The sequence below is a fragment of the Polypterus senegalus genome, chromosome 8 (assembly GCF_016835505.1).
Source record: "Polypterus senegalus isolate Bchr_013 chromosome 8, ASM1683550v1, whole genome shotgun sequence".
Classification (NCBI taxonomy): Eukaryota; Metazoa; Chordata; class Cladistia; order Polypteriformes; family Polypteridae; genus Polypterus; species Polypterus senegalus.
Genome location: NC_053161.1, coordinates 5,305,572 through 5,326,459, shown reverse-complemented (window position 1 = coordinate 5,326,459; position 20,888 = coordinate 5,305,572). Strand labels below are relative to the sequence as shown.

The 20,888-nt window shown below is 35.5% G+C and overlaps 1 protein-coding gene across 1 annotated transcript in view; it reads right to left on the bottom strand.

Moving 5' to 3' along the window:
- LOC120533717 (fructose-2,6-bisphosphatase TIGAR-like) overlaps positions 1 to 20,888 on the bottom strand; it is a 49,350-nt gene that overhangs the window by 22,393 nt on the left and 6,069 nt on the right. The window contains exon 3 of the mRNA XM_039760628.1: positions 18,197 to 18,318. Within this exon, the coding sequence (XP_039616562.1) occupies positions 18,197 to 18,318 (122 nt within the window). The remainder of the gene's footprint in view (positions 1 to 18,196; positions 18,319 to 20,888) is intronic.

The window sequence follows — 20,888 nt, the reverse complement described above, 5'->3', positions numbered from 1 at the left end:
AGTTCTACAAAGAATAACTTTACAATAATAAGAAAAAAGTGCAACAAAAGTCTGTGACATAAGATAGCAGATATTTTGCTTGAGTAAAAATTTATTCTTGCTATGTCGTAATGTTAATTGAAGCATCAAATATAAATGATATGAGATACTGTAAAGTCTTACCTAAACTTCATTTTTGATACTTCTACATTATTCCTTATTGGCTTCTGTGTTAACTTTTCATTGCTGATTATACTCTAACTGAATGTTAAAAACACTGCATGAATTTCAGATGATTTCAAGTCTGCTATGTAGAGTGTACCATCTTGTTCATTTTGGTCCATAAAAAAAACACCTCAAGAACTCAAGTGTGGGAATTAAGATCTCAAAATTCTTATTGTAACCAAATGAAGAGTTTACATGGTTAATTAACCGGGTTATACTTGTTATACAGGGAGATCTGTGTTCATTAACCTGGTGTCATGCACGAGCACATAGGGAGCCGCTTAAAGATCCAATGGGCACCTTGGCATATCGTACCAGGGGACAATGACGGGGTACTAACCTCTCTTTCTTTATATCCTCAGAAAGTACGAAGCACCACCGCCATGAATTCACCCAGACTCGCTAAGAGAAACAAGCCACTACTGGGTTCCTTCCTTCCCTCTGGTCCCCTTCTGATGACATCATTACTCCTACTCTACCACCACGGTTCCTTCCCAGCATTCCGTCTGTCTACTTCTGGTCCTACCCCATAAATTGCTCACCTGTCAATTCCACCATTGTCTGTTGTATTATTTTTAACTTTAAAATAATAATAAAAAAAATACTGACCAGAATACCTTACAGTATATGGGGCCGGAGACCCCAAACTTTTATGCTTGTTGTGTTCTCCTTATTTACACTGGTTTTAATAGTATTTTAGAAACCATGTTTCTGTGAATAATTGAATTAATAAAAACACATGTAAATGCACCTATTGACACATTACTTAGCCATGCCCCTTCAGAAAAGATATTCTTGCACCATAACAATAGACTTCCATTCAGGATTTTATCATAATGGTTTGTATTCCAAGACACACAGTGATACAGAAGTTTTGGTTTCCAGCAATGCTTTACTTTACAAACTTGGGGATACATTTGTTTTATCTAATGAGTGTCATACACCTGTACCAGCTTTAAATCTAAGAAAGTGCTTCATTTCACACAAAGTGAAATGTGAGGCTGTGGAAAAATTACTCTAAATAAACGTGTTTTTAATGTCCATGTGAAAAAACAATTTTACTTTTTGAATAATATTAAATTATATTTAATTGATCTCTACCATTGTGCTGGTAGCAGTGATTTTTTTTTTTTACATCATTCCAAGATATCAAGTATTTAGTCAGTCTGAGTGGATTTAATTACAAACATATACAAGTATACGCAAGCATTAACAGCAGACCAAGGGTTCATAAAGTGAAGGAATAATAAATGCTATAAAGAGTGACGTAAAGAAGGATATACACAAGCAGCTTCAGGGGATATATAAATATATATATATCTATATAGTAGGTATAAAAAAAGAAGCACCCCGTTAGAAATATTCACTTTTTTTATTTTTGTTTGCTTTACTTACTCAGGGGCAGGGCAACATCAGGCTCATAGTGCTGCAGTGAAGCAAAACAAACGCAAATCATAAAAGATCGGGGTCGCACTACAAGACCCTCTCTTGCACCCCAAAACACGAGGCTTAGTCTAAGTACTTTAGCAAAAAAAAAAAAAACTTTATTCAGTTTGAAACAGGAACTGCACACTTATTTATTGTAGCCTGATCTGCCACTCTGCTATACAAAGACACAGCAGTCAGGCAGGGTCATGGCCAGATTAGTGACCAAGTGAACCTGTTATCGGCATTTACAATGTACCTTGCATTACCCACTGATATCTTTTATGTTTGCTTTGACGGAGAGACGCAGCATAGCTTTGAGCCTGCTGTTGCCCCGGTAACAGATAAACAGTCTTCCATAGACATGGTAATCGGACTTCAGGACACTCTTCGGCATGTCGTCCAGTTGTGGGAGGTCCCAAGAGAGTTTACAAACATCACATTATCTTGAATGAGTGCCACATTAATAGTAATGTTTCTTCAATGAACATCACTGAACCACATAAAAACTGCTTTTTTCGATATCTTCAAATGCAGCAGTTCACATACGTTTGCAACCCAAGATTTTCCTTCATTTTTTGCTCTGTCTTTCAGGAAAGTTGACAGCGTCGATGGCGAAATTCCGAATTGACCGACAATGTCTTTTTTCTTTTTGCCGCAATCAAGAGCTGCAAAAATGTACATTTTTTTTCCTAATATGAACTGTTATCGTTTTGTTGTGTCTGCCGTTTCTATAGGAGGTTGACAATGAGTTAAATTCCAATGGATGTTTTTCAAATGTTGACGAGCAATAAGCAAAAGGTATAACTGAAAACCACCGAAAACAAACACGGCAATAAAAAAAAAGTTTGAGGAAAGTTTGAAGAAAAAAAAAATTACAATGTTTCTGTTTGGAGGATTGTTGCGCACAACTGAGCTGTGACCACAAAAGTAACTGCTTTGTTGATGATTCATTCAGGCATTTCAAGGTCTTTTGGGCACTTCGTTGTAATGAAAGTATCTGCTGAATGTACTTCGTAGTAACAAGATTTCTATAGACTCGCGTCAAATGGGAAAACTGTCGGAACCATTAAAATACTTTGTGGTAATGAAAATTTAATTGTAAAGATATTTGTTGTAACGGAATTTTACCTGTGTGTGTGTATTATATATATATATATATATATATATATATATATATATATATATATATATATATATATATATATATATATATATATATATATACTAGCAGAATACCAGCAGCCAGCAGAGAAGTAGTGTGTTAAAGAAGTTGTGAAAAGGAAAGCAAACATTTTAAAAATAGCGTAAGATGATTGTTAATGTAATTGTTTTGTCATTGATATGAGTGTTGCTGGCATATTATATATATATATATATATATACACACACACATATACACACATACATATATATACATATACATATATATACACATACTGTATATATACACACACATATATACATACTGTATATACAACATATACATATCTACATATATACTGTATATACACATATATATACAAATCTACATATATATATCTACATATATATATATATATATATTAGGGGTGGGACTCGATTAAAAAAATTAATCCAATTAATTAGAGGCTGTGTAAGAATTAATCTTGATTAATCGTATGTAATCGCACACATAAATTTGCCCCAAATCGCAAATGTTTTTTTTTTTTATTTAAAAGCGGTTTTAGTGGGCGACAGAATCAAATAATAGACATGGACATGAATATTGTAAACTGAAGCTGTTTTAATTTCTGAAAAAAAAAAGCCTTTAAACTGCATTTGAATTCAAAACAGAAACAAAAATATCATCCCTGGTTAAAATTGGGCAGACTTAAAAATAAAGTGGTAGTTTAAGTACTTTAAGTACATTTGCAGAATAGTATTGTCTTTAAATAATAATAACCAAAATTTCACCATAAAGTGCAGTTTTCTTCTTAAAAAATAAGTCAGAAACATAAAAGGTAATTTGACCAGCTTACTCTTTAAACTCTGAGTAACATTAGCCAAAATTATTTTGTACATTAGGCTAAAACAGTGTGATCATTGAACATTTTGTAATTAGATGTATTTAGAATTACTAACGGTCACGGAAGTCCAATGATCCCCAGTAAGAGCCACAAAGTCCGCTTTCTGTAATGCATCTAATTTTGCTTGCTTTTCAGTGTGCACAAAACCATGCTTTTATCAAGGCTTAACGGGAAGTCGAAATGATCAGTCGTAGGAGCGCTTTATTCCGACTCTAACATTTTTGTAGCTGTGATGTGTGCATCAGTGTAATGGATGTACCAGGAAATCATGCATTGACAAAAGTTCCGTTTGCTTGGAATTGAAAGTGTGATTAAATGCGTTATTTTTTAACGCGTTATGGAGTACATGCATCGAAGCTTCTCAGCTGTGCTTGTGCTAAGAAAGGGAAAATTTTAAAAATAACGTAACATGATTCTCGTTAACCTAATATTTTTCATACGTCCCAAACCAAGGAGATCGAAGGTAAAATGAATCGGTAGCGCGTGTACATAGTCAGTACATCCCTCTCGAATCGAACCTCGAATGTCGGCGTTAGAGGCTTAAGACTCTACAATTAGCCACAGCGTGTGGCTTGTCTATGCTAAAGTATGTATTGTAGATCGGGATATATATATACATTTATATATATACCCGTGTACAGTGGAGAAGTAGAAGTTATGAAAAGAAAAGGGAACATTTTAAAAATAACGTAACATGATTGTCAATATACAGTAATTGTTTTGTGAGTGTTATTGAATGTTGCTGTCATCAAGGATTTGATTATCATTATTTCTTTCAATCAGGCTCGTATTTGTAGGATGTGTTCAAGTTACATTCCGTGTTTGTCAATCGTTGTAAAGATAAGAGGTTTCATTCATCGATTAGTTCCTTACTGCATCAATAAACAGCTCGTCTTCCTTTTATCTGTGATGTGACAAACTGCATGCACGGTTTTTTTTTTTTTACACTGTCTTCCTTTAGCAGGACATTCACTTTTTCCACCGTGTGCTTTGTTTCGGAGTAGCTGCACTTATGAATATAATTGTATGTATAAGACGCTTCATATTTTTTTGCTGCCTTCTCAATTGTGTAATTTGTTTTTTGTTCAGCACTCTTTGGAACTGTTGCTTTTGTCTGTGCACTGCGTCAGTTCCGTGAGCAGCTTGGTGTTCTTGCATCGAAGGTTCCCAGCTGTACTGGTGCCATCTCGTGTAATGTCAGCTAAGACCCGCACTTAAAACTTTCTCTCGCAGTTTCAATGAGTTTGTGCCAAACACCACCCTGACCATCTCATCTTCCTCTGCATAAGCACAGTCCTTCACCGTGAATATTTACCGGCAGTGTTTGTATTGGATTGCCGCTGATGGACGGCCTTATATGGGCAGGCACTAAATTACAAATGCTAGTGGTAGCCTATGAACTTAATTTAATATAAACTTTTGGTTCACGCCGTGCTTTGTTTCCGCAGTAGCTGTACTTATGAATATGCTTGTATGCATCATTTGCTTCATAATGTTTTTCTGCCTTCTCAATTGTGAAATGGCGTTTTGTGCTGATCGCTGTTTGGAGTTCTTCCTTGTGCTCTACGTACTTACGTAGGAGGCGTGATGATGTCACACGAAACTCCCCAGCGCCATCTCAACTCAAGACTCCATTACATTATATGGGGAAAAATAGCTTCCAGTTATGACCCTTATGCGTAGAATTTCGAAATGAAACCTGCCCAACTTTTGTAAGTAAGCTGTAAGGAATAAGCCTGCCACATTTCAGCCTTCTACCTACACGGGAAGTTGGAGAATTAGTGATGAGTCAGTGAGGGCTTTGCTTTTTTTATATATATATATATATATATATATATATATATATATATATATATATATATATATATATATATATATATATATATATATATATATATATATATATATATATATATATATATATATACATATATACACATACATATATACACACACACACACACACAACATTGGTGCTGCTCCTGTGCCACATGATCTGCATTTTGTGCGGGGCTTTGAACGTTTTAAAGTTACTGCCTTGTCTCTCTTCTCCCCCAGACATCCTCAAACACTATTCGATCTCTTTTTGCTGTTCCGTTATTTCACCGAGTAATATTTTCTGTTTGTTTGCGCTAATGTGATCTTTACTCTCATTTTTTTGAGACTTTCCAATTTTCCTACTTCCATCATTTCTAACCTGCTCTGCATGTGTATCAAGGGACTTTCTTCCAAAGGTTGTAAGTATGACATGACTTGCCTGTCTCGTGGGACGTGAAAGTGTCTCTCTTCAAAAGATCATGTCTGGTCACAGGAAAAAAAAGTCTAGTCCCAAGTTTATATATTTACATGTGTGTATATGCATGTTCAGAAATTATGCATATGTATCTCTCCCCCTCCCCAACATCACACCCCTGGCTTATTGTATTAAGATTGTACTATCATACGTCATCTGCATTTCCATGGGTCCTGTTTAACATCATACCCTGGGTTTATTCATTTGAGCCTGTTCAAGATTATATTCCAGGTTTATAATATTTGGACTATATTGCCAATGCATGGTCTAGCCTGACTTGAGGAAACAGAGAGCAAGCTATTTCTTATCTAACCTTTTCATCCCCACAACTGTAAATGCCAACACAACAATAGGCTTCATAGTCATAACTCCTGGCAGTATTGGAAATTAGGGTTAAAGCTATCATATGCAATAATATACAACCTTAATTCAACATTATAAAATGACAACAAAAGTTCAGAAGCAATGCCTCTATGACCAAACAATGAACTTTGTGAGCTGGAATGTCAATCATGAATTAAAGAGGAAGAAAATATTCTCTCACCTAACCGGTCTAAACGCCAAGATATTATTTTTACAGGAGACTCACTTAAATCAGCAAGAATCAGTTTTGGCTGCAAATAGACTGGACTGGGCAAATATTTCACTTCAGTGATACAAAGAAAACTAGAGGTGTGACAATCTTAATTTGTAGAACAATTTGATCAGTCTTGAAGACTCATGACAGTATAATATATAAAACCATTTAAAAGTCCCTTCCTCTTAAAGATCCCAAAGTACAGTGGGAAAAGGATCTCTTACTCAACATTTCAGAAAAGGAGTGCAAGACAGCCATATATAGAGTTCACTCTAGTTCCATATTCGCAAAGCATTCAATTATTCAGCATAAATTTTTTTATCAAGCACATTTAATTTGTTTAAAATTGTCCAAAATGTTTCTAGGGCAAGATCCAACCTGCAAATGTTGCAATCAAGTTCCAGCTTCAATAGGCCACATATTTTGGGCGTGTACCAAATTAAGATCTTTCTGGACCGAAATTTTTAAATGCCTATCAGACAGCCTTTGTGTCACAATCCCTCCTAATCCATTAACAGCTGTATTTGATGTACTGCCAGATTGACTTAAAGAGGAGAAGGACAAACTGTAATTGCCTTAACTTCACTATTAACCCATAGACTTATCTTGCTCAACAGGAAGAATCCTAACCCACCTCTATTAAGTCAATGGGTAACTGATGTTATATAGTATTTGAAATTGGAAAAATTCTAATTCTCTCTTTGAGGACCTATTCAAAACTTTAAAACCTGGCAAGATCTAATCAATAATATTATTTTGTATTTGTATAGAATGTTATATACTTTTAAAAAATTCAATAAAAGTAAACAAAAATAAAAAAACACATTAACTCGATTTGCATTGTAACTGGTAGAATGCATTACATTCACCAACATACCTCTCAAATATATGATACCAGTAAAGGCGTACTGCACAATAACATGCAGTGAATACACTTGACTTAAGCATTCCTAGTTTTCATCCTCTTTCCCTATACGTTTAGCATTTGTTTTCTCAGAGGTTGATGCACTTGCTGCTTCCCGAGCAGCTCTTCTTTTCTCCATCCTAGCGGACCGCTTCTTCTCTTCTTTCGTTGGCATCTTTTTGTGTTAAATCTGATTTGTTGCAATTACTTCATACGTTTTCATTAATTTATCACTTAAGCTGGCACTCAAGTCTTCAATCGGCCTCAAGAATGATTTAAGATATGAAGAGGTAGGGGAAGTGACTGCGAAGGTGATAGGGATGAGAACGGCGCCCGTACGCATGCGCCGCACAACTATCTGCTGCCAAGAGTTGATTCTACAATAAAACACAAATAAAAAGGGGAACAACATTGGAGGTCAATCATCACCCAGAAAGCGGATAGTAGACGTCACGTAGTGTATGTGTACCAAATTTCATGTCAATAGTTCAAACGGTTTGCAAGCTACAGGTGATGTAAAATCCTGGACAGACAAACAGCCACAGTAGCGTATTATATAAGATGATTCAGTATGTGTTTTTACTGTTTGGTCACACTTCTGTGGCTATACTAATGAATGTTAGTTTGGTTTCAAAAACAATGTGAATGACAGATTTAGAATTTGCACATTCATATTTACAAATGAAATATGATATTTTGCCCATCTTGCTAACTGGTATAGTTGCTTTGAAGCACAAATCACTATCTAAATTTTATTTTGGTATTAACAAATGGAGTAGCTTATTTCATCAGCAGAATAGCCAAATACAACTGTTGCACTGCCAATGTGCAAAGTGCTATGTGCACAACACTAAGTGCCTGCAGATAAGAAATGGATGGACGTGATCGATATAATCGGAGAATGTGAAGCCACTGCTCCCTTTCAGAGACTGTGTAGCACATTGGATCAAAAAGCAATTAGTCGTACCAACATTTTGTCTCCTCTTACAACATGACACTACAATCTGAATGATTAGAACTTATTGGATTGATCATGTTAATTCATTCTCAAAATATGCATGAATAAGTTTCTGAACAAATTTCATAATCAGATAGAAATGTCAATAACGAAAACCTCCTTGCGTTTATACTGCAATCATGTGCTGAAATTCTTCTGCCTCAAACACAAAGCATTTCCAGACATGACCTCTGCTGTTTTTCTTTTTGGCATTTGTTGATGCAGTGTTGTATCATTACCTGACATATTATTGTGCCTTCCAGAGTAATTCGTTGTTGCAGTCACATGCAAGTGCATTAACAATACAGTATATGATAAAATTAAGAAAGAAAAAACCTGGAGTGGTTGCAGTTTTGGAACACTGGTTTTGACTTCGTACCCAAGTATTGGTTCTTTAGAGATCTCTATATTACATTTAATTAAAAAAAAAACCACACACCACACACAAAACACAAGGACTGTATTAGTATTAGTAGAAATGAAATAATTTGTTAAAAAGAAACTATGGTGAATTCATAATTTCAAAACTCTGAATGGTTTCACACAAAAGCAGAAAATATACTATGGAAGTTGGCTGGGGGCTGTGCCCAGCCGGGACTCCTGGAAGGTCCAGGAAAGCAACTATGCCTCCCTCGGACCACGAGAGAGCAGCCTGGGAACGGAGCATGGAAGCTCAACCTCGTAAGGGCCCTTGGCCAGAGGATTGAGGAGCCCTGGATGTCTGCACTTACACCACACCTGGAAGTGCTGCCAAAAGGATTACCAGGGACACCCAGAGTGCTTCCGGGTGCTCATGCAGCTCTTCCGCCACACCAGGAAGTGCCGCAGGAAGATCATCAGGGGGCATCTGGTGCACATCCGGGTGGGTATAAAAGAGGCCGCCTTCCTCCAGTCAAGAGGACAAAGCTCTGGAATGAGGAATGAATACATAATAGTAGTTTTCCAAGGAATAAGTTTGTCAAATACACCACATTATATGAATAATAAAAGCCACTGACAAAATGCTCCTCACCAGGGACATCAAGTCAAACATCCTTGTTGCAAGCACTTGGCAAAGAGATCTGATGCTTTATGTAATCTTGTTTAAAATTTCAGATTTGAAGGAACCATCCATAACATTTTTTCATGAAAAACCACTAACCCTCAGGGCCATTGGTGTCATCTATACAGAGGCATACTAAAAAGAACTATGTGGTTTAACAATATATGCCAATACTCTTTAGCACATAATGAGAAATGCATATTCTGACCTAAGCAGATAAAAAGGTGGACTTGCCAAACTGACTGAAACAGCTTTCATAAGTAGAAATGTGATGTCAGAAAATCTGCCTTTTGGGGCCCTTTATGATTTGTAGATCAGTCCCCCAACCCCCATCCACCTCCACCATTTCCAAGGCGGTGGTTCATTCTCCTTAGAATATGCTGAATCAAGTAAAAGGCTAAAATAAATTAATAACTAATAGATACAGGCCTAATTTATAACATAATAAAATAATGCTAATGCCTGCTTAATCCATTACAAGGTCCATTACAAGTTTCTGAGCCTATCCCTTGGATATTGGATCAATTTGGAATCACCAATCAACCAAACCAGTACCTCTAGGGACATGCAAACTCAAGCACTGGATTTAAATCCAGGAACCTGGATAAATGAGGCTGTGATACTACCCCACTGTACCAGTCCCTCATTTTGTTCCGAGCCTAAAACAAAGAAATAAACTTAAAAAGGAGGCGCAAACAAAAAATAATTTATATTCTTTTACTTTAAACTGTTAGTTATGCATTTGAGGCACCCAAGTATTAACCATGTAGTAATTTTGGAACATTTTTTTTTCTAAACTGTGGCAGTGCAACCCCGTAATAAGACTTTCAGCCAATAGTACCCTTTTATATATTCCCTACAATACTTTTACTGGTACTCAGAAATCATCCAATTAAATGCTTGGAATCTGCTCCCATCTAGTGGCAGACAAAGGTTTTACTAAGAAAAATGAGTCATGTTTGCTGCTGTGTATAGAATAAAAAAAAAATGCCAACAATATATGAAAATATGACAATTGAGATTAACTCAGTAGCTTTGTGTGATGTTACACGGTTCTCCCACTGATGTCAGGCGCACCACACTACACTATGCTTGCTCATATATGAAATAAAACAGTACATTAATACTAAATGATGCTTTATTGGGAAAGCAGCAAGTTAATCGTCTCTTTGCATGTGTTACTTCACCGATATGTATACGTTAGCAACCCTACATTTTATATTAAAATCAATGTGCATTTCTATCTGAAATAGGAGCCTCTATTCAATTGAATTGGTAACTCCACCATCAAACATATCTCCAAATATGTCACCAAGACAAAAAAAAATTTTCATAATAAATTTGCATTTATATTAATACTTAAACTAATTCTAGGAAAACAATATGGGCTACACTTTTATTACGTCTCAATATATATATTAAAAAAAAAGATTACTGATCATCATGAAAATGAAAAAGTTTACAAATTGTCATGGTAATAAAAAAGCATATAATTCTTCATATGTTAAAGTGATGTTTTGAAAAGCATTCGAAAAATATTCAAAGAAATGAGGCTCAATAGTTTTCTCATTACTATTTTAATGGATCTTATATTTAAAAATACACTTATGAAAGTTTATTTAACTAGAAGATAACCTTCTTAGGTAACAATATGTACATTTTTCTTATAAAGTTTAGGCTAAAAATCTAACAATGTTAGTTTATGCAACTACTTTTCTATTCAGAGCAGCAACTAAAAATCATCCATTTTAAAATGGAAAACGATTAGATATGAGGATAAATTACACTATGTTTGAGTCTATATTGCTTCATTTTACACAACACAGTTTGATGGTTAGCAATGTTGCTTTACAATACCAAGCACAAGGTCTAAATCTTTTCACTGTCTCTATGCAGTTTGCATGTTCTCCACTGGTGCAAAGTATGCAAGACAAGATAACGTGCAACTCTAAATTGGCCGGGAATGAGTGAACATGTGTGCTTAAGTCAGATGCAAGGGACTAGCATCCTGTCTGGGATCAATTCCTTCACTGTGTCCAGGGCTACCAGGATAGACTTTGATCCTTGCAATTCTCAACTGGATTTAGAAAAACACAAACAAATGAACAATATGATATGTTTTATTCGGTTTATACTGTCAGAGTCTCTTCAGCACTTTTTATTGGTGTAACCTGGAAGTGTGCACTGCTTGCAAATTATGTTTCTGCTTATGACCAGTTTTTATTTTGTAAGAAGGTGACAAAGAAATAAAACAAAAGATCTTGGCAATTACATACTGTAAATAGTTCAATAAAAGTTTTTTTCCTTTATCTGATGCATTTAACACATTAAAGAGCTCTAATTTCCACAAGGTATATTTTTGTTCTTTACAGAAACATAGTACATTAATCCCTCGCTATATTGCGCTTCGACTTTCGTGGCTTCACTCTTTCGCGGATTTTATATGTAAGCATAAATAAATATATAACGCGGATTTTTCGCTGCTTCACGGGTTCTGCGGACAATGTTTTTTTTTTTTACTTCCAGTACATGCTTCCTCAGTTGGTTTGCCTAGTTGATTTCATACAAGGGACACTATTGGCGGATGGCTGAGAAGCTAACCAATCAGAGCATGCAAATTCGATTCTGCGGCGTTAACCAGGAAGTCTTGTCTCACTCATTCAGCATCAACGTGTTTTTCTGTGTAAAGAGTTAACTTTTGTGCTCTTTTGTGCTTATCTTTGTGCGTAGTCAAGCCCTTCATTATGGCTCCAAAACGATCTGCTCTTGCTACTGCTTCAGAGGCCGTGCCCAAGTGCCAACGATTGCCGAAAAGGTAAAAGTTTTGGATATGCTGAAGGAAGGGAAGAAGCTACACCACTGTAGGACGCCATTACGGCATCAATGAGTCCACAATTCTTTTTATTTAAAAAGGAGGAAAAGAATAAGATCTACGGCCACAGTGTCCTTTTAACCAGGGTGCAAAACGAGTTGTAAGTGGGCATAATAAGGCAGTAGTCCGGATGGAATCTGCTTTAGGGATTTGGATTGAAGACTGGCGGAAGAAGAACAATGGCGGTGCTACACAGTCGCATGAAGAGGCTCCTTTAGAAGGGCTGTAACGCTCTCCATTGTTGTGAAGTAAAATTAAACTCATTGTTATCGGACAAGTCGTCGTGCCATTGCCTGGTTGACTGATTAGAGCACCATCCAGGCCGCATTCATGTGATCTTAAATCACAGGCTGTTTATCCCACCTGTTATTTTCCTGAAGCTGTTACCCATAATCCCTGTTGTGGGGCATCCAGTAAATTTAGTCTTGATACAAACCTTAAATTAATTGATAACCAAAAAATAAGCTGTATAATTAGACCAAGGGATAAAACCAGACCTCCACCAGGGGCATCTGTAATAGAAATTTACTTCAAATTAAAACAAAAAATATATCACCAGTTCAGAAAGAAGCATGCAGTTTAAAATGCTGTTTATTGAACATTCACTCTCTTGGCACTAAAGCTGTTTTGGTAAATGATATTATATTAAGTAGAAAATCTGATCTGTGTCTTCTCACCTAAACCTGGCTTAGTAAATGTGACATGGTTCCCCTAGCTGAGGCGTCACCAGATGGATACTCGTTCCTTCATAAGTCTAGAGATTCTGGTCGAGGAGGAGGCCTTGGAATAATTCATTGTAACAAAATGCAAATCACTCCTAAAAATTTAGGCAACTTTACATCCTTTGAGGCATTCATTTTAAATATTAAAACAGATTCCAACACAATTATAGTGCTAGTCTACAGACCACCAGGGCCATATTCATTGTTCATGACTGAATTTAGCAACCTTCTATCTGATTTGGCTATAAATTATGATCATGTTGTACTGATGGGGGGATTTTAATGTACACTTTTATGTGGAAACTGACACTTTTAGCAAATGTTTTACTTATTTGTTAAATTCAGTAGGATTTTGTCAGATTGTCAAAGGTCCAACTCATAATCATAACCACATTTAGATTTAATTATAACTTACAAAGTTGAAATTCAAAATTTAAATATTACTCCATTAAATGTAGTTATTTCCGATCACTTCTTAATTACATTTGATTTAGTTCTGCCCATGCCAACGCACTCACAGATTAAAACAAAGACAGTCGACATCTAGATTGTAATTCTGCTTCAAAATTTATAGATACCTTGAGTAAGTCGAGTGTAATTGTGGAAAACCATTTAGATCAGTTAACATCAAATGTAAACGTGGAAAACAATTTAGATCAGCTAACATCACATTATAATGTGACCTTGAGAGATGCTCTGGACACAGTGGCTCCCCTAAAACAAAAGTGATCAAAGCACATAGAAACTCTCCCTGGTTTAATGAAAACACTCGAGCTCTTAAATTAGAGTGTCGAAAACTGGAGCACAGATGGAGAACAACAAAGCTACATGTCTTTCAAATTGCATGGACAGAGAGTGTTAATAAATATAAAAAAGCCCTCTTTAAAGCTCGCTCAGAATACTATTCTACATTAATAGATAGCAATAATAAAAATCCTAGGGTACTTTTAGAACAGTGGCTAAATTAACAAATGGGAATTCAGATCAACAGTGCAAAATACCAACAGATATTAGCAGTACAGACTTTATGAACTTCTTCAATGAGAAAATTAAAAATATAAGATCCCAGATCTCAGCATCACAGTACAAACCAAATACTAGCTTAGCAGACCCTGCTCACATTGCATTCAGCACTTTAATAATTTTAATCCTGTAACTGAGCAGGAAGTCTTAACTTTAATTACTAAAATGAAGCCCACTACTTGTTCCCTAGATCCAGTGCCAACAAAACTAGTAAAAGTGCAATGGATGTTCTTGCAGCCTATTCTAACCATTATCAATAGTTCATTACTGCATGGCACAGTACCTGATGCACTAAAAGTGTCAGTCATTAAACCTTTACTTAAAAAGTCAGACCTAGACCCACACATACTAAATAATTATAGGCCTATTTCAAATTTACCATTTCTCTCTAAAATACTAGAAAAGTAGTCGCCAGTCAGCTTCAGTCACACCTTACGCATTACAATTTATTTGAGAAATTCCAGTCTGTCTTTCGCACTGGTCATAGTACAGAAAGCACTAACACGGGTTGTAAATGACATTCTGATATCCTCTGATGAAGGAAACTCCACTGTAATTATGTTGTTGGACTTAAGTGCAGCATTTGACACCATTGACCATTCTATTTTACTGCACAGGCTAGAAAATGATGTTGGGCTTACAGGCCCGTGCTCGCTTGGTTTAGTTCTTATTTATCAAATCGATTCCAATATGTACAGAAATGTGCTGACAGTACTCCATCATTATACACAGAAGTTCAATATGGTGTCCGCAGGGCTCAGTACTGGGACCTTTACTGTTTTCACTTTACATGCTTCCACTGGGATCTCTCATTAGGAAACATAATGTTAATTTTCACTCGTATGCAGATGACACCCAGTTATACCTTTCATTTAAATCAAATGAAGTTTCTCCGATGTTGTCTTTAATTAGTTGTGTTAGTGAATTAAAGGAATGGATGAATGAGAACTACTTGTCTTTAAATACAGATAAAACAGAGATGTTAATTGTTGGAGGGAATGGCTGATCACAGCAATATTTTGTCATCATTTAACTCAGTTGGAATCCCAATTAATTTTACTGAATCAGCCCGCAATCTAGGAGTTATCTTTGACTCTAGCATGTCATTTAAAGCACATATTACAAAGTTGTCCAAAACATGTTTTTCCATCTTAAAAATGTTAGGAAATTAAGGCTTTCTAAATAAACAGGATTGTGAGAAATTAATTCATGCATTTATCTCTAGTAGGATTGACTACTGCAATGCGGTGTTCACTGGCTGTTCAAACTGTTCTCTATACAGCCTCCAGTTAATCCAAAATGCGCTGCAAGAATTATTACAAGAACAAGAAAATATGAACACATAACTCCAGTTCTTAAATCTTACACTGGCTCCCAGTTAAGTTTAGGGCAGATTTCAAAATCCTCCTTTTAACATATAAAGCATTAAATGGCCAAGGTCCGCTTACTTGTCTGAACTTATCATGACTTACAAACCTGAGCACATTAAGATCTCAAGATGCCGGTCTGCTTAGGATTCCAAGGATTAATAAAATAACAGTGGGAGGTCGAGCTTTTAGTTACAGGGCCCCTAAACTGTGGAATGGTCTTCCTGCTTCCATAAGAGATGCCCCTTCGGTCTCAGCCTTTAAATCCCGGCTGAAGACTCACTACTTCAGTTTAGCATATCCTGACTAGAGCTGCTGATTAACTGTACAGACTGCATCTCTGTTGTTAGTCATTAGCACTAAAACATAAGTAACATAATAGTTATATTTGAATACTAACCCTCACCTATTCTGTTTCTTTCTCGGTACCCAAATGTGGCATTGGTGCCACGGCCCACCTGCCAAGTTGTTTGCCTGCCTATGGTAAAGTCATCCCTGATGGAGGATCACAGGAATCATGGGAAAGAGGGTCCTTTCATCGGATTGGTTGCAGCACGTTTCAGCCGTGGAATGGCCAAATGGGGAGGCAGCTAGATGGATGAGGTCTCAGGACTCTAAAATATCCAAATCTATTATGTGATATCATCTACTGTTAAATTCTGCTCCGCACTTCTAAAGTTTTTTTTTAATGCTGTATTAAGGATTTGTTCTGTTCTGTGTATTGTATTGACCCCCTACTTTTGATATCCACTGCACGCCCAACCTACCTGGAAAGGGGTCTCTCTTTGAACTGCCATTCCCAGGTTTCTTCCATTTTCCCTACAAGGTTTTTTGGGAGTTTTTCCTTGTATTCTCAGAGAGTCAAGGCTGGGGGGCTGTCAAGAGGCAGGGCCTGTGAAAGCCCATTGCGGCACTTCCTGTGTGATTTTGGGCTATACAAAAATAAATTGTATTGTATTGTTGGCGAGTAACCATAATTAATTTTCTACTTACAGTACTTAGTACATATACGTACGTTTAGTGTCACTGTACACACATTTACTGTATACAATTTTTCTTGTATTGTATGTATTTATTGCTGGTGGCCTGTCTATCGTAATGTCTGTAACACGTGATATCGGAGACGCTCGATATCTTAAAAATAATATTTAGTTTATCGAGGAGGGATTACTGTAATATATAGCTCAGCTCTCATTTTATAAACTTGATTTGTTGTGTTTTTTTATACTGCAAACCCTCAGTGTTAATTAACTTATAAAACAAGAGGAAAATAGATTCAAATGTATTCAGAAATGAATTCTATCCTCTATTGAGTGGAAATAGTTTTAACATCCCCCTTGGAGCTTTATCAAAGTTTCTTCACAGGCTGGTGCAGAAGTAAATAAAATACACAAAAAAATAAACTGAAATCTTAATGATAACTTTTTCCACTCGAAGTTAAGTCACTATGACATTTTTAAAATGACTGATGTATCTCATTAGGATATGTTGATTAACATCACAAGTACACATTTATTAAACATTTCCTTATTAGACTTAAGCTTCTGTAAAAATCTACATTACCCCCATTAGACTTAACACGATTGACTTAACTTCAGGGAAAACAACAACAACATTTATTTATATAGCACATTTTCATACAAAAAATGTAGCTCAAAGTCCTTTACAAAATGAATAGAAAAATAGAAGATACAATAAAAAATAAAAATAAGTCAACATTAATTAACACAGAATAAGTAGGGTCTGATGGCCAGGGTGGACAGAAAAAAAAAAAAAAAAAAAACTCCAGACGGCTGGAGAAAAAAAATAAAATCTGCAGGGATTCCAGACCAAGAGACCGCCGAGTCCCCTCAGAGTAATATAGAGTAATAAAACCCCATAATGTATTAAAACTGAATATTCTCAAAGCCTGAACTGTAATGTTAAGTGATGAGGTTTCCGAAGAAAAAACTAAACTGGATTAGAAAATTTGAAATTGAATAGATAGATTTATCTAATAACGTAAAAGCACAAACTTGTGAAACAAATTACCTTAAATAAAACTTAAAAGGATGCCTGGATGTCATAATAAATCATAATCACACTAAATGTTTAAAAATAATTTACCCAAGAAGCCTGCTTCTGATTACACTGTATTTATGTGTGTATTTTAATGGAGAAGGGTTTGAAATGTGGGGTAAGAATACTTCTTTGAGACACAAGCAGTCATTACATTTTGAGTAACGGGTAGTGGGCAAGGAATGTAGTCATTTACTATTTTTTTTTGTCACCCAACACATTTTTCCATCGTGTTTATGTACAGTATTTATGAATTTAAAAACCTAAACCTAAAAAAAAAAGCTAAAGGAAAAAAGAATTACCCAAACAGATAGAAGTATAGAAAGTACACAGATAATATTACAAGGAAATTTATATAGTACTGCAGGAAAAAAAAAAAAATCATTCATGTGAAGACCCATCAAAATTGTAAGCTCCTTCGTCTGAAATAGCTTAATCTCTAATATTTTTCAAAATATATTACAAGTCAAAATAAATAACTTATCTCAGCACAGAATTCAATGAACCATGATTAAGATTGGGCAAACCATAAACAAGACTGGCCTATTACAAACTGAACAAAAAGATTCAGAATCTGTTTGCCTTAGCTTACATCCGTTCCTATCTTTTACTAAACATTGGAAATAATCTTTGGAAAAAAATAATAGTAATAAATTGTTCTTACTTGCTTTGCACGTTGAAGGTCACTTGAAAATACACTTGTAAATACAACATTTTGAAGAAACAGGCCTGCAGCTTCTGCCTGCTTTATTCCTGTTGCAGACAAAGGCTCATCTACACCTTGGCCTATGAAGAAAAAAAAAAATTTTTTAATGTTTTTTGTCTAATTTTTTTTATTATTTCAGACAAATGCTGCAATTATTCATAATGCTTTAAAACATAATATGAAAACTGCTGCATCCACAGAGAAATATAGTGTACCACATCCTCAATATTACTGTAAATGTGCTGAAACCTTATTTATTGTTAATCAGTATTAGGACTTGAACTTAATTGTCACTAACAAAGAGAAACTGATCTCAGACAGAATACATAATGTAGCTTACTGGAACAAATACATCTAACCTACTGAAAAAAAAGTGCCGGGGAACTGGCATAGAAAGATCAAAAGGAAAGGTTTGTATCAGCATAGAAAGGATTAGGAATCATGCTACAAGACCACTTTGTAATGTGTTCTTTAGCTACACCATGATGAACCCTTGGAAGATGCTTAAATGTATGCATCTTTTTGTTTTTTTAACAAAAGTGTTTTAACTGTAAAATCTGATTGTCAACTTGGTAAACTGCAATTCTTACAGTCTTCAAGCAGGTTAAAACTAGAAGTGCAATTGATTTGACAGAAAATGAAACTTAAAAGCTGCATCCCAGTTTCAAGGTGATAAACTTCTGTCAAATGGCACGTGGGTGATTCAGATCAAGCAAGCAATTTTAAAATTCTATGTTTTATGCAATGATTTAAACAAATATATTAATCTGCATTCATCAATATTCATCCATTGGGGCACAGGTACTAATGTCAATTTCAGCAGAACTGGATGCAAGGCACAGACATTTTTAAAATATATATTTTGTGAAATAAGGGCAGGTGGGCTGGATTAAAGCTGATGTTAAACTGCAGGGCTTATGAAAATGGACTACACAACCGCCTTTTCAAATAAACCTCATCCAAAAAAAAAAAGCAAAAGCTGGGTAGATCAAATATTTAACAAAACAAGATGTGTATGTTGACTGAATAAAACACATTTGTGAGGAAAGAACTGCTATAAACATTAAGGAATACAAACCAGCGTAAAAAAACACATCTAAAACACGTGACATTTAGGAGTGAAAATAACCACAGCTATCAATCATGGATCAACGCAAGTGATTTGCTTTAATTAAACTATTATGACATTTTACTGAAACTCTATAGGCAGTCTGCTCCAACATAAGAAAATAAAGCAGCAGGCAACCACACTATTATCAAAAATACTAGATTGAAAGAAAGTTGCTATTTTTTCAATGTCTAAAATAGGATAAGGAAAATTGTGATGTTTTGCATATACTACAAACCATTCATATCAGATCTTCCAGGCTCTACATTGTTTGTGAGTGATAATCTAAATATGTAAAGATATTCACTGGTCCAACCCAATACTTTTCATAAGACATGATATGCATTTATCAACAGATCTTAAAACCTACATATCCCAAGACTGTACTAGCGCGAGCAAACCTCCTCTTTTTGAAGTCTGAAATATCTGTCTCGTCGAGTATTTATAGAATTCCAAGAATTGTCTGGGATTTTGTTTTTCTTTATCCCCCTCGTTTCCAATGAAGCACCTGCTTATCTCGAGAACGTATGACACCATAGAGGGTGGTGAAGGTGGCACAAACCATTACTGTCATCCAGCTGCCTCACATTTAGGATATACTGTATAATAACACTTATAGCCTTAAAAAGGCAAACAGTATAAAGGCCTTAGCCATTCTACTCAACCACTTTTCTTTCTCCAAGTTTCTGGCAAACGGTGCAGAACCATTGCCACTCCCAAGTAGATTCAAAGAGAGTAGCTACCCACAAGTTAAAAAGTTAATGAAAAGTGAATCATAAGAAATCAAATGTTATGCACAGATACAGTATGTTATACGTACAGTATGCATGTATATATTTTTTATTCATTTCATTTTTTGCATTTTTCTTAACCATTCTAAGAAGATATGCATGTAAGAATTTCAATGAACTGTGTACATAGGACAATAAACTTGACCTAAACAAAATGTACTTTAGGTGAACTCTCACTTCCTCCAAAACTCATGTTGAACATGTAAATGGAATTTCAGCACCAATTATCCAAATATCAGAACTAGTTTTCCACTAATATGCAAGTAATTTGGTGGGGAAAGAAATGTTTAATGGAGAATAATTGCATTTCTTTTTCCATCCAACACACTTGAAATAGGAGTTTGAACACAGTGGAGCAATGGTGACCTCATGTGGCTAATTTGTCGTGAGAAGACTATGCATGGTTAAAGCAAATTTATATACAAGTTGACCACTTCTTAAGGCAATTCAATATGTAGATCAATTTGATATTTTATACAAACTCATTAATTTGGTTATATTGCATTTGAGTGGTTTACTTTAATACTCGTAGTTTGTAATTTTTGTGATGAAATTTAAACTTTTTTTCTTTATTGAGGTCACTCTTTTGAACCCCCCTGATATTTACTACGCGGTGAGGCATTTGTACTCCATCAACATTAATTATTTCCAGAGACATAATTTTGTCTATTTTTCCAGTGCATCGCGCACAAAAGCAAGGGAACGATGGGAACACCCGAACTCTGCTCACATCATGTCGCTTCGTACCGCA